Source organism: Crinia signifera, chromosome 4 (genome assembly GCF_055691185.1).
Source record: "Crinia signifera chromosome 4, ASM5569118v1, whole genome shotgun sequence".
NCBI lineage: Eukaryota > Metazoa > Chordata > Amphibia > Anura > Myobatrachidae > Crinia > Crinia signifera.
The window spans coordinates 206,655,937-206,670,543 of record NC_139220.1 but is presented as its reverse complement, the minus strand read 5'-3'; the positions used below and the strand labels follow the sequence as shown (position 1 = coordinate 206,670,543).

The 14,607-nt window shown below is 42.4% G+C and overlaps 1 protein-coding gene across 2 annotated transcripts in view; it reads left to right on the top strand.

Annotated features, from left to right (window-relative positions):
• The first annotated feature begins 785 nt into the window (after positions 1-785).
• Positions 786-14,607, top strand: part of INSYN1 (inhibitory synaptic factor 1) — a 32,184-nt gene continuing 18,362 nt past the window's right edge. The window contains exons 1-3 of one of the 2 annotated variants that reach the window (XM_083183580.1): positions 786-1,259; positions 1,764-1,895; positions 8,953-9,451. In XM_083183580.1, the coding sequence (XP_083039706.1) occupies positions 9,296-9,451 (156 nt within the window). In that variant the 5' untranslated portion in view covers positions 786-1,259; positions 1,764-1,895; positions 8,953-9,295. Of the gene's footprint in view, positions 1,260-1,763; positions 2,035-8,952; positions 9,452-14,607 lie in introns of both variants that reach the window. The other variant, XM_083183579.1, reaches the window with a different exon arrangement.

The following is a 14,607-nucleotide window of genomic DNA, read 5'->3' as shown; positions in this document are numbered from 1 at the left end:
CAATATAATTTGTGTGTTAGTTTCTTTAAGGAGGCCAAATTGGACATCTAGTTCTGTTCACTAAATGTGATAATCATAATATACAGGCAATTTTCAGTCTCTGCGATTAAATCTTATGACATTTAATAGTTCAGTGGGGAAAATAAAGCATTTTTTTTTTACTCGGAATCACCAGATATCTCCTGAATGAGTGTTTAATCACTCTTACTCTAAACTCTAAGGAGATTTATTGTTTGTAGTTCACGCTAGGTGATTAGGAGAGACAGCAGAAAACATTTAAAGTGAAAGAGATCATCACACTATAAATTGACTAAACTGTTCTTCTGTAGCACAAAACATAGGAAACAATAAATTCCCAAAATAAGCAATTTCTGTTATGAGATTTATCTCTGAGATCTCAATACTGCAAATTACCTATGTGGTTTGCCTTAACGCATATAGATGCCCATGTGCCTGTGTAATGAAATGAAATACAATAAGCACTGTCTCTGTAGGTGTTTTACGCAGCAAAAACAGCCACACCATTTCTTACCGGTTCTTAAAACATACTCTCTCCTATTTATGCAACAATCTGCAGATGTAGGCGAGCAGGTTAATGCAACAATACATGACTACATGGCCTGACTGTTGATGTGAGAATGAATTAAGAAAAACACTGCAGTTCTCTAGCAAGGGAGGGGTTAATGCACCAATGCCCTACAGGCCTATCCTGAGGATTTTTTTTTTTTTGGGGGGGGGGGGGGGCATGGAAAGACACATCCCTGGCAGGGAAATAGTTAATAACACAATGCAGGTATGTGACCAAGGAGAAAAGATGAAGCAAGTGATCAGATAAGGGGCATTGAAGCACTACTCTGCAAATCTCTATTAAACAATGTTCAGTAGCTCTCCCTCCTCCATCACTTCCTCCCTCCCTCCTCCTCTCTGGCTGAGCTGGGGCACATGCTCTGGCCGCTGTGTTTGACAAGTGGGAATCCAGAAACACAGCAAGCGATAGCTGTGTATACCCCATGAGAGAAAGAGGAGAGCGAGAGGGTCCCCTCCCACAGGCCAGCAGAGGAAATCGGGAAGGGGAAAAGGATAGAGAAGGAGGAATGTCGCAGAGAGCTGAAGCATCCAGCATTGAATCAGCGGTGTTACAGCATCAGCACCAGAGAGGGAGAGATGAGGCCTGAGCTGTGTATCTGCTCTTATCTACCAGAGGAGGGAGAAAGGCAGATGCAGAATAGGGAGAACATCGACCCTTAGAAAACTGCAAGGTGAGGGTGATAGAGGAGGGAAAAAGGATGGAGGGTTTAACAGAGAGAACGGAAAGGAGGACACAAGGAATAAAGATGGATTGAGAAGGGATGCACACGAAGGAGATGGAGGACATTATCTATAATGAGGAAACCTACATTGTACAGGCACACATATAGGATTGTAATATTAATGGAGATGGAAATATGAAAATAAATAGGAGAAAATAGGAGTTAGACAGATCATTTATATTATTTTGCTTTATGACCTGTTTTATTACAGGGATAAGGAGATTGAAACATTGAAGGAGAAACCAGAAATGTGAAAATAGGGATGTAGAGATAGGAAGGAAAGCTGTAGATGTAACAAGGGAAGCAGACATTACAGAGTAAGAACAGCAGCGGGAAGGAAGACATAAGGAACACAAGAAATGGTGGAGGGAATGGAAAGGGCAATGAGTAAAGAGAGACTACAGGAATAGCTGGCATACACAGACCATACTAATACAATATCTATCTGAATAGGTTGGAGGAGCAGCTCTTCACCAGTGGCATCTCCTACACACTCCATGTTTCCTGCCTTATATCTGGAATTGGAGACACAAAGGGAACATTGATTCTTCTGACGTCTTGTGAGAATAAATTGGAAAGTGACCGGTGAGCGCTCTGGATTGTGTGTGACTGAGGTTCCCCTGATGTCATATTACACTCATCGGAGCAGGACAAAAAAGACGGGAAAGTGTCCCTGTTCCTTGCAATTTACAAGTATAAACAGAGCAGCTAGCAGTATTACCAGGTAAGATGAGGTAATGATCTGCCATTCAATCCCCTGACAAAGTGAGTCGGAGAGAAGGACACAGGGTGGGAGAAGTGAGGTGCACTATGCAAGCTAGCAGGGGACATGAAATATACAGGAAGAAATAGCGATCAAGGAAACAGTGGGAAGGAGACATTAATGTACTGTAAGAGAGCAACATCTGAATAATAATGGTTGTGTGTATTGCAGTCATTCCTCTTAGCCCATGTTCTGTGACATACATGCCTTACATAACCCTATTATCTCTATATTGGCCTTTTCCCCATAACTACGTCTGCTTCCTATAGGCTCCTTACTATTGTACATTTATCTGTTCATCCTCTAAGCATTATGGGTTTCACCAAGTATTTCCCAGAATAAGATACAGTGATATCCTTGTGTCATTTTGGCTTAGGACAGCCACAGTAGTAGCAATCACTTGTTTTATCATCTTACCACATTTTCTTACATACACTGACTATTTGTACTTACAGAACACTTATGTTGCATAGATGCATAAAATCTGGGCCTGAAAGTATTACAAAAACAAATGGCCACCTTCTGTAACTAGGGGGGGGGGGGGGGCAAAGGCCTAGAGTGCTAGAATATATTATTTATGCAAGTAACTGGAAACCTTCAGATGTGGTTGGGGGGAAAAAACAGAAATAAAATGGCCATGCATCTGTCCGCACATCCGGCTACATGCATGAAAATGTCTCTTCTCTACCTCTTTACAAGACACTCAGGCAGCAGGATGACATCTCGTGTTTGCACTCATTAGCGGTATAAATAGGAGTCTACTTCATACATGACAATGCGCTGCCATCTTGCTCTATTAGACCTTGATGGAAAACATTTCAGGGCAGACAGCAAAATCAAGCTAATTTCCTACTGTGCTTTAGCTGTTTTCCACGTCATAAGTGACTTATATAGTATGATGCTACAGTGAAAGTAACTATGATAATAATAAGTATTGCAGTTTCTCTTAAACACTTGTAAAGATGAAAGTCTTTTTCCACATTCTGAGTAAAGATAAACAGTAACAAACCTTCTGGGGAATTAACCAGTCACAATGGTTTCTCTAGAGCACACTATTTGTAATTGTTCCATCATACATATTACATATGGGTATTAAAAGATAAAGGCACACTGGTGTTGGAGTCATACAAGTTTCATATGACATAGGTTTCCATATATTACTTAAAAACATAATGATAAAATACTAAAAGCTTAGAGCCAACAGCTGCTAAGTTATCAACTTTTCAGAGCAAACCAAAACAATGGTGGTAGTCCGAGTCCCTGGTGGTAGTCCAAGCTTTTGATAGTAAAAGGGTTATTTATCAAAGCATATAGAGATAACGTGAAGAAAAATATAGCAATAACCAGTCAGATTCTAACTCTCACTTTATAGTCTGTGTTTGGGAAATAACAGTTAGGAGCTCATTGGTTATTGCTTTATTTCTCTCTATATATCTCCATGCTTTGATAAATACCCCCTTATTGAAAGATCTATATGCTGCCTTGATAGTTTACCCATCATTTTATTCCTGTACATATATTGGATATCATCATGATTGTTGTCAATAGGCTGTTAGTATTAAGAATGAAGTGGTGTTTATTTGTACATGGTTCTAGGTCATTTATATAACTTATTGCCTATTAAAGATAAAGACTGCAGAAAAAAAGTTTCTCATTGGATTTTTAAACTGTTCTGTCTAGTGTGTAGGACACTTTATCACTTTACATTTTATATGTATAGGGTAATGCAGCTTTCACATTTATAACACTGTCAATCTACTGTTCTCTACTAGGGTTGTGTGTAAGTACTTGCTTATGCCTGATGTCGACATACTGTTTAGAGTTGGATGTACGCTGATATGGGAAGCGGTTGACAGGTCTAAAGTATCTAGGTAGACAGTCAATAGGAGAGCCTCAAAAGATCAACATGCAATAGGTTGACACCAACAAATTGTCGACATGCACTAGGCCGAAAGTGACAAAAAGTCAACACCAATAAAATGTTGACATGACAACATACTTGCTTACTTTTGAAAACTAGTTTCAGGGAGATTATAGTTGGAAGTAGAATTCTCCTCCCAAAGGGCGTGTCTAGTTCCATATATGGAGAGATTGTGAAAAGAGCTTGTGAACATGACAATCTTTTAAAATGACTTACAGACAAATCTAGATGAGCCCCAAAGCATTTAGTAAGAGCTACTATACTTGGTAAAGTGCTGGGAAATGGTACTGATGATTCAATGTAAATGTTTCTGTCTCTCATTCTTTTTTCCCCAACAATGTAACAATGTGGCCTAGGTGAAATGAGGGAGATTGCTAGACTAATGAGGGAGAGAGGGAGATTGCTGTTATTTCAGGGAGTCTCCTGCAGAATGCAGAAGGGTATGCAGCTATGCATGACAATGGTCGACAACAGAAGCATGGCGAGGGTATGCCCTACACTAATTGGGGGTCCATGTGTACAGGTGTCGACACTGACACGAAAAATATGTGAAAAATCTCCAGTTGACCTTTTCATGTGTCAACCTTTTCCATTTTGACCTTTTGCTTGTGCTTACCTTTTGAATGTCAACCTTTTGTCATTGTAAAGCTATGTCCTGATTCTGGTGGACTCGTTTGTTCACATATTCGCACGCACACATGCATGCATTCGCATGCAATTAAACACATTACCTCCCACACCGCACCAGTATGCAAGCTTTTGCAGCAGTACACAAAGGAGATTGGGCACAAGGCCAGCTCACACTTACATAGTCGTATGCACATTGACTTGTGTTCATGGTTACTGCTATGTGCATACATGTACGCACACGCTCATTCTGATACTTGTGTTTGGATGTTCAACCACACACACACATACATACACACAGTGAACCCACTTGTTCCTTTAATAAACATCCTCAATCATATCAGTTACTGTGAGCAATTGGCTCACGTCATTGTCTTTATTGGAAGACATTTACTAAATTAGTGGCCATTACCCATTTGCAAGCAACCAAACATATGCCATTTTTTGATGTATTTCTTGACTGAATTGCCCAACTACTGTATAATGTGTATCCTAAAAATGTGCTTTATACTGTATATAGTATATTAAGCATAATTCTTACAAATGTTTACTAAGAACTGCTCTTACAGTACCCCTGCATTCACTACATACTGTATGCTTAGCTAATTGGTTAATGAGAGTAACTTGTATGGCGCATGCTTCAGTAGAGTCTGCAGGTGTGCGTAATTTAGCAATTGACTCAGTGGTGATTGCTGGTGCGAGCAGTTTGGCATTTACTTGCAGCCAAAGGACACCCTGGGGTCTCTTAGTTTTACGAAGGATTTTCCTTCCCGACGCTCGCAATATATGTGCAGGTTTGCGAAAACACCACCTTGCTCTTTTTCTATAACCCCCTTATACGTCCCGTTTCAACTACCAGTGTTCTGAGGCCGCGCCCAAAAGACACCACCAATTTGCCTTGCTTTCGTTATGCGCTTTGCAAGCATTTTTATGCTCATAGTGCTACAGTACTATGGTACAGTACCACATGTGCAGTAACGGAAAATACGCTGCCCCTACGAATTCACAGCATAAAGCATGTCGACCTTTGTCTGTGCCGTCCTTTTGTATGTTGACCTTTTGGTGCCAAACTGATGACTATCTACCTAGACACTGTGTAGACAATTCAATCCACATCCCACTGACATCTGTGCAGCTCAAAATATGCATTTAAAAGCACAAGTTTTGCAACTTATGTGCATTTCGACAACTTTAAATTCATCAAACTTTAAATCAGGCCCAAAATGCCTAATTTATAGACAAATGAAATGTCAGACCTCTGTATTAAAGGCCCAAAATGCCTAATTTATAGGCAAATGAAATGCCAGACCTCTATATTATAAATATAACTTGTGAAACAGTTATATCTTGACAGATCTACTTCAATGATAATAATAATTATTTTTTATATAGCGCTCTTTTACCAATAGGACTCATGTCGCTTAACAGATAGAATGAATGTAATACAGTACAGGAACACTGAAGTGATAGCGGCTGACAGAAATGTAATAATCTATTTATACAGCTGTTTGAGCTATTTGTTAATTCATATTTTAGACTTATTTTGTTCTTTTTTTACACACACACGCGCGCACACACAAACACACACACATTGATTGTACAAATATAAGATTATGGGGTGCATGCAGCCGTGATCCTGGCCCATTTGTGGTCAGAACGACCGCATAACGACAGACGGGATTCAATGTCCCGCCTGTCGATGGGCACAAAGGGGGCGTAGCCACGAAAACGGTCGTGGATTGTCGATCTGCGGCCTGGATAATGACAATCCACGGCCGTTATCGGCAGAATGGGCCCGACAGCTTCTGAAGTCGGGCCCGTTCTGTCGTGATCCCGCATCAATGCTGTCGCTAATGACAGCATTGAATAGGGAGCCGCCGCTATATCCCATGTCGGAAATAGCGGCAGCAGATTGCATACCCCCCTTAGAGGTCTATTCATTATTACCAATGGGCTTGTTACACATGTGGATGGGGCCAACTGATATTTAACCCTTTGAGTAACAAGTGAATTTGTCAAATACAAAAACAGGTGTAAAAATTGCCAAGCAATCTTTTTTATTCATCATAATGACCTGTACTGTTTACCTTATATAGGAAATATAATCTTTTTCTACACATTTTTTTTTATTTGAACCTATATAACAAATGTGAGTGACACTGGCAATTTTAGTTGATATTTTGCACATCTCTCACAGAGATCTTGCCACTCAAGGGGTTAACACACTTTGAAAACTAAAATCTTAACGGTTTCCTTTTATTAACCATTTGAGTGCCAAATGAATTTATTCCATGCTTGTTGACTATCACCGTTCTGATGTACTGTACTGAGGGGGGGAAGTAAAGTTCTTAAGGTGACTGCCAGTTGGCCGTGCCAATGTAACTTACTGATGGAACCATTGATTTATGTAGATTGTGTTACAGCGCCAGCTGAGCAGCCTAACGCCAAAGCCTCCTTCCCATGCCACAAACATTAGCTCCTACATGCCAGTTGAATAACTTTACAAGCACATGGGCAGTATGAATGCCGAGCACGGTCACCCATACACGTGTGTTTAGCAGCATTACAAGGGGAGCTACATGTGTATAAGCCTAGGGCAACTAGAATCTTTAATCAGGCCCTGAGATTCATAGGCATATATTCAATGCCGTGGGCGAGCGGTGACTGCGAGCAGGACTTTTTGCTCGCAGTCACCGCTCACCCTGTCAGTATTCAACTGACCCCCTCCTCATTCGAAAATTCCCCCTCGCTCCGTTTTTTGAGCGAGGGGGAATTTGCGAATGTGCCTCCAAAAGCTGCGAGAGCCGAGGCTAATTACAGCGAGTTTGCTGCACTAGCCGCGGCTCTCGCAGTTTAGGGGAATCCACGCCGTTCTGTGACTGCGAGGATTCCCCCGGAACGTTGCATAGTGCGAGCGGCCGGCGCGGGGGTTAAACTGCGAGGATCACTGGTTTTCTGTGATCCTCGCAGTTTAACCCCCTCGCCGGCCGCTCGCACCGGCATTGAATACTGGCCATAATCTCACAGGTGATCTGGACTCCTGGGACAAATGGCATTAGTATTGGCCTTACTACTTTCTATTCTAAATCTATTCACAATTCTTGTTGTGTTAGTTTAACAAAATCATATAAAAGGACAGTTGAGCAATACACCACTGCAATTGCATTATTGATATGGAATGGTAAGGTTACAATAGCCAGCCCTGCCTTTGAAGTTGAGCTATACCTGTTTTTGTTTTGAACAATGCAATAATGAGCCCTATAACCAGTAATACAAATTGACAAAAGTGGGAGATTATGAGCCAAAGAGAAAAAGTACCAGCCAATTATCTAATAACTGCCATTTTACAGGCTGTGTTTTAAGGAATGCCACTTTATCACTCTCAAAGGCTTAGTTCATCTGCCCCAAAAGTCGAAACCTGCATCGCAAAGCCTATATAGTAATAATATGATTTTTTTGTACAAATATACCCAGTTTTAACAGCAGTGTGCAGATTTGCTGGCCAATTGGATAAGTACGGGGTTACTAATACCAGTATTTAAACTTTCTGATGGGAGTAGGAGAATGAATCATGGGCATTCCATGTTAAGTATGGATTTTTTAAGGCAAGATTAACAATAATAATATTAATAATAATAATACATTTCATAATGCGGAGGACAGGCTGCATTTAAGACGAAGTTGCTTGCTTTGTTGGAGGCACTTAAAACTGATTTTTGGAGAACAAATATGGCTGATACTGGATTTATGCTATTCTGTACATTTAATGGTACAGTGGTAATGTGTTACTACAACAGTTAGTAAATACAACTCTTTCATATATATATTTGTATGGCATGTATAGTCCAGGATTCTTGTGATCAGCTAGATACGCTTTTCTCATAATTGGTAGCGCTATGCCTTAAACCACAGGTCTTTAACCGGTGGCCCTCCAGATGTTGTGGAACTACATGTCCCAGCATGCCCTGACAGCTTTGGCACGCACTTATAGGAAAAAATGTGGCAATGCATGTTGGAACATGTAGTTTCATAACATCTGGAGGTCCACAGGTTGAAGACCCATGCCTTAAAAGTATACTTTTTTTTTTAGAATTGTCCTCTCAGTCAGACGAGGTGCTCATAGATTACCAATTCACAGCAGCAATTACTTATGTACTTTTTATGTGGATTTCAGAACCTTCTGAACATTGGTTTTCCGAATAAAAGATGTGTTCATCATGCCCGCAGCATCTCAGATTGCTCCTTAATAATACCTCCTGTTTTATCATGAACTTTCCACCTGCAAATACAGTAGGAATAGTTTAACCTCAACCTTTTCTTTCTATACACAGGTACCAGAACTTCATCTCAGATCTTCGTGACTTGCTCTCCCATCTCAAAAAGTTTTCATGCAGCTTGAAAAGCCCCTATCAAATATTCCAGATTTTACCTTTTATGTCTCTATCCTTCTTAATAGATAACACACTGTTTCCCACATTTACATTCAGCCACAACAACAGTGTCTGTCTGACCTTGTACAGTTTATTAGCCCTCCTGAAAGGAGGCCTGGGTGGAGTCGTGAGGGGCTGTGTGTAGGGAGGGGGTGCAAGGCCACAGGGGGTTTAGACGTTAAGATGCAGAGCTCCCCCCAGAGGAGAGAAGCTGTAGAGGAGGCTGGAGGCCTCTCTCTGAACCATGTGCTCTCGGGGGGTGGGGAAGACCACGGAGCAAGGGGGACGCAGCTGCAGAGCTGGGGAAAGGGAGAGAATACGAGGGAGAGTCCGAGCAGTCATTGGTCAGCTAGAAGGAATCTTACGGGATCTCAAAGAAGTGGCGAAAGAGCTGAGAGAGGTGAGTGAATGCTATATCCACCTACACCAATGTCCCTCACAGAATTTGGCCATTGCTCTATGAACTCACCATCAGCATGTAGAATAAACTATGTTCCTGCCATTGAAACATTTGCACCTCAATGCCAAATTAGGGCATGAGTATGCTTCAATATTTTTTTGACTGCAATCACAATGTTGACAGCAATTATATAGACACCATAATGTTGACAGAAAGAGCATGTTGACAGACAAAATGTCCACATGTTCAAAATGTTACACACAAATTTTGACAGGTACATAAAGTCGACTGAATTTTAAGTCTAATGCTAAACCATAACCCTAAAATTTCCATTTCAACATTTTAATTGTCTTGATATTTTTTCATTTTGTCAACATTTTGCAGGCGTCTACATGGTGGGTGGGAACATCTTAATTATGTCGACATTCAACATTTTAGGGTTAACCTTTTGAGTATCATCTTTGTGATTGTTAATATAATATATACACTAGCTGCTGTACCTGAAATTCAGTGATAATGGTAGCCGACTACTTTGGATTTTGGTAATATATAGGGTGGGGTGCAGGAAAAATATGTCGTACATGAATAGGTTTTGTGCTATCCACATTTCTTCTTGCAGTGTTTCCCTTTTAGCCACAGCAGTATCATAGTCAACTGAAGATTTTCTTCTAGGCATTGTGAAATCTCCACAAAAACAAACCAGTTAAAAAACTATTTATAGCGCTTTGACTTGCATTTCTAGATGTTAGTCCAGTAGTTGGTCCTCAAGTACCCCTAACAGTCAGGGACAATTAAGTAACAGGCCACCTACAACCACTACATTAGGTCTTACTCCTTTGGTATAAACATTACCCCGGTCTCTGGAACATACCTTTAGCCCATCCTAGCACCAGCCACTGGAACATAAACTACATCCCCCACCTCCCCAGTGATGGGCATTAAATGATTCCAAGGACATACACTGCACACACTAAACCCCCAGCACCCCTGGCTTGCCCTACCACATCAGCTCTAGGGACAGACACTGTATGCCCTATTCTTCACATGCCGCCCACAGGCACAACATTCTGGGCGGGATGTTGTAACATCCACAGCCCTCTGTCGCCGGGCATCACATTATTAATAACGGCATATGCTCTAACATATGCTGTTATTAACGCAAGGGACAGCTCTTGCGCTAAGAGCTGTCCCTTGCCATGTGGTGCCGGCACTGGACTTCTGGGTCTGTGACCCGAGAGTCCATCTGTGCATGCGCAGAGTGACACGCCGGCCGCAGGGCATGCTGAGAGGGATCCGTGATGGATCCCTCAAACAGCGCTGCGGTAAGAAGCCCATAGGCCCATATTCCCTCCGCAGCGCTGCCACTGCGGAGGAACAATACAGCATACAGAAATACGGTAAAAACCCCGATAACGGGGTTTTTACCGCATTTCTGTGTTAGAGAATCGCCCCCTTTGTGAGATAAACTTCCAGCCAATTAGCTCCTTACTGACTTTTTTCAAACACAGCCTGTAACATGGTAGTTAGCAGGTGATTGGCTGGACGTTTTTTCTCTCTTTGGGGGAGATTCTCTAAGCAAGAAATGCGGTAAAAACCCAGGGTTTTTACCGCATTTTGGGATGCTGTAAGCATCCCCCGCCGGGTTAACGGCGGGGGGCATCGCCAAAAAAATATGGCAATGCCCCATAGAAGCCAATGGGCTTCTACCGCATACCACCGCTGCCCCGCAATGACCCCCCGCCACCCTGCACGGACCACGCCCCCCCCCCCCCCCACATCGCCCCTCACCTGTGTCCGGGCAGCACAGCGCAGTGCTGTCCGGACCTGTGACCTCCTCCCTGCACTGATCCTCTTCTGGGTGCAGGGAGGAGGAGAGCCCGGCGCAGCAGCAGCACCAGGTGTGTGAGGGAGGGGGAGCCGCCGGGACCTGCTGGTACCCGGAACTCTCACCGCAAAGGACAGCTCTTAACGCAAGAGCTGTCCTTTGCTATAATTATCGCATATGTTAGAACATATGCGATAATTATAAATGCGATGGGCGGCGAAGGGGGGCGGAGATTCTTAGAGAATCTCCCCCTTTATCACCCTTGCATTTATCTCTTGTTAAGGCTTAATACATCTGCCCCAAAGTGTCTGGTCTTTATCACCGGCTAATCAGCTCCTACCTGTCATTTTTCAAACCAAGCCTGTAACTACACAGTTGAGAGCTGCTTGGCCGGTGTTAAAGTACCAGCCACATTATCACTTCACCAAGCTTAATAAATCTGCCCCTGAGAATACGAAGGGCCGGCCCGGAAGACAGCTGTTTGGACAGGCAAAGCAGGAAACTCCTCAGTTTCCTGGTGGCCCAATCTGCCGCCATTCTAAGGGTTTGGGACAGCCAAACCACCCAAAGGAATAGCACTAGTGGAGCAAGTGAAGTATTAAAGAGTATTAGATAGATAAGAGCAGCTACTACATGTATTAGGAGTGTTATAGAGGTGAAGAATAATTGTGTAAAAATGTAAAACATTGTATATAAACACAAACAAGTGGATTGCTAATTTGCTATACAGTGCAAAAATAAGTGTTATATTGCCCTGAAGCAGCCCAGCCACAGCAATCACTGATGTACTATATACATTTATTGGACTTACCTTAATTGTGCAAAGGAGTGTACCAAAGTACCAATAAGGTGCTGCTATGTGATGTTAAGTCTAGCCGCTACTAAAAATAGGGTTAGTCCCACACAAAGAACACTGTAAAAAACAAAGGTGGTGATTCAGGACTGCTCGCTAAGCAGCGGTTTTTCACCGCTTAGCGAGCAGCATAACCCCGCTGACAAAACACCCGCCCTCCTGCCGCTGAATCCACTTACTAACTAAAGGCTGAAGGTGCCTCAGGCCCACGTTCATTTCTAGACAATTTGGCTCCAAGTGTAAACAGATAAAAATGTGTGTCCCAGTAGACCGTTTGTTAGTGAAGAAATGAAACGTGACGCAGGTGCAAAAAAGGGTGTGTGACCTAATTGCAAGGGGTGTGGCCTAGCAGGGAAATGGCGTGGTCTAGCAAGAAAAAAATACTTAACATCCGACTTTTGCACCCTGCACGACTAGACATTGGTTACCACAAGAATGGTCGCTGTTCTCCCCCACATAAATTGGCTGACTGGAAGAAGGGCCAGCATGGGGCTGGTCAGCGCTGCCCGGCATGAAGACCATGCATGTGCTGCCTAATCCCAAAATCCCAGGATTGGAGTGATCAATCATATCCCGGCAATTTTGGACTAAGAATCCTGGGATCCTGATGATCCAGAGATTGGCCATCCTAGCTGCACTGAAGGAATATTTTTTTTTCTAAACTGACATTTGAGACATTTAAACATGAAGGTCCACACAGTGACCCAGTAGGCCGCACAGATTATCCCCCAAGCCCAAACAGTGACAGGCTAGTTAAATCAATATACACTATTTACATTCTAAATACATTATAACATTGAAAGAAAAAAACGGTACTTACTGTATATGTTAGTTGGGCGCCCACTAAGCTATTTGCTTAGTTTTACGCGTCCCCTCGCCATGCTTCGGGCTCGGTGGCTCGCTGCGCTCACCACACTATATAAAATCGACTCCATGCCGACATGGATAGTGGGGGTATGAGCGTACTTACTATAGTGGGCGCCCAACTAACATATAAGTACCAAAAAAACATATGCCCCATATCCAGGGCTGGATTAATGGCCTAATGGGCATGGAGCTGGAACTGTTCAAGGGCCTATTATGAGAAGTGGAGGAGGTGAGGCCAATGCCATGTAGGCATGTACAACCCATACACTATAAGCCCCATTGTCTCTTTAAATATACAACAAAATAAGTACAAACATTGCAACAATGTTTAAAATAGGATGCAATGTGGCCAGCTGGTGTCTGTCAGGATCATAATTCTATCATGATGATGGGCCTATTTTCATGTGGAAATTTTGCCTTTTAAAAAAGGCCTCCATCTTTGGGGCCTGGACTCGGTCTTTTGTTGTTCTCTGATGGGGGTGGAGGGTGGTAGCTGCCTGGAGTCAGACTGATCCCAAAGGCCCATGGGATGAGGAGCTGCTGCAGCAGCCCTCCTCCATGACCCATTTCTGTAAGGGGCAGCTATGGGATAATAAGCACTTTTGAGCAAGATCCTTAAATTAACGTGCAGATTCACAGGGCGAATCTGTTTGGCACATAATTCCTCGATTGGTCTCATAAAATACACTGATATACAGTATTGAGAACTGTTTTGAAGATCAATCATATTTTAGATTCCTTTGATTGTCCTTTGTTGTGAATTTCTGGCATAAAACTGCAATTGTTTGGTTATAATGACTTGTAGAGGAGGAGTTGATTAAAACACTTGGCCTATACATATGCCAGGTTTCCATGGAAATGATAGTTCCTATATTCTAAAAGCAGGCTGCAAGTGAATCAGACCACTGTTTACTCAATATACAGTACTTTAGAAATGAACTGCTTCCAAGCCCATCTATCCAACCATTTACACACACACACATACTGTATATACTCTACAGTTCAAAAGTTTGGGGTCACTTATTTCTTTAAAGAAGATAACATTAAATTAATCAGAAATACACTCGATACATTGTTAATGTGGTAAATGACTATATTACAGATGGAGTCACACTCATCTAGTCTGACTATGGCGTTTGTCCTGCCAACTTGCCACATCGCACTTAGTCGCACGGAAGCACAATAAATTGCACAGCTTGCCGTTTGGCATATGGCGTTACCGGATGAGTGCAATACCAGTGATCATCCATCAGATGTCACTTTTTAAAATCACCACTGCGCATGCCTCAGATGTCTAATGCAAAGATATAGCGAAAGAATTTGCATTGCCCATTGAAATGCACTGTAGCACAAGAACTACTTTATTGTACTGTTCAATATGTTAGCTAGATATTTTTCTCCAAAAATATTATTGCATAGACGTGCGTATCATTACGCTATTTATAACGGGCTATGGGGATAAGTGAGCGAGCATACAGTACGTTCACCAAGAATGGGACGTGCGTGCGCGTGAAACGCTCGTCTGTCCCATTCTTGACAAATTGCGATCCGAGTTAGTTGGGTCGCTGTGGCACGAAAGCAGCAAAGATAATTGTGGATCCATTCTGTAGA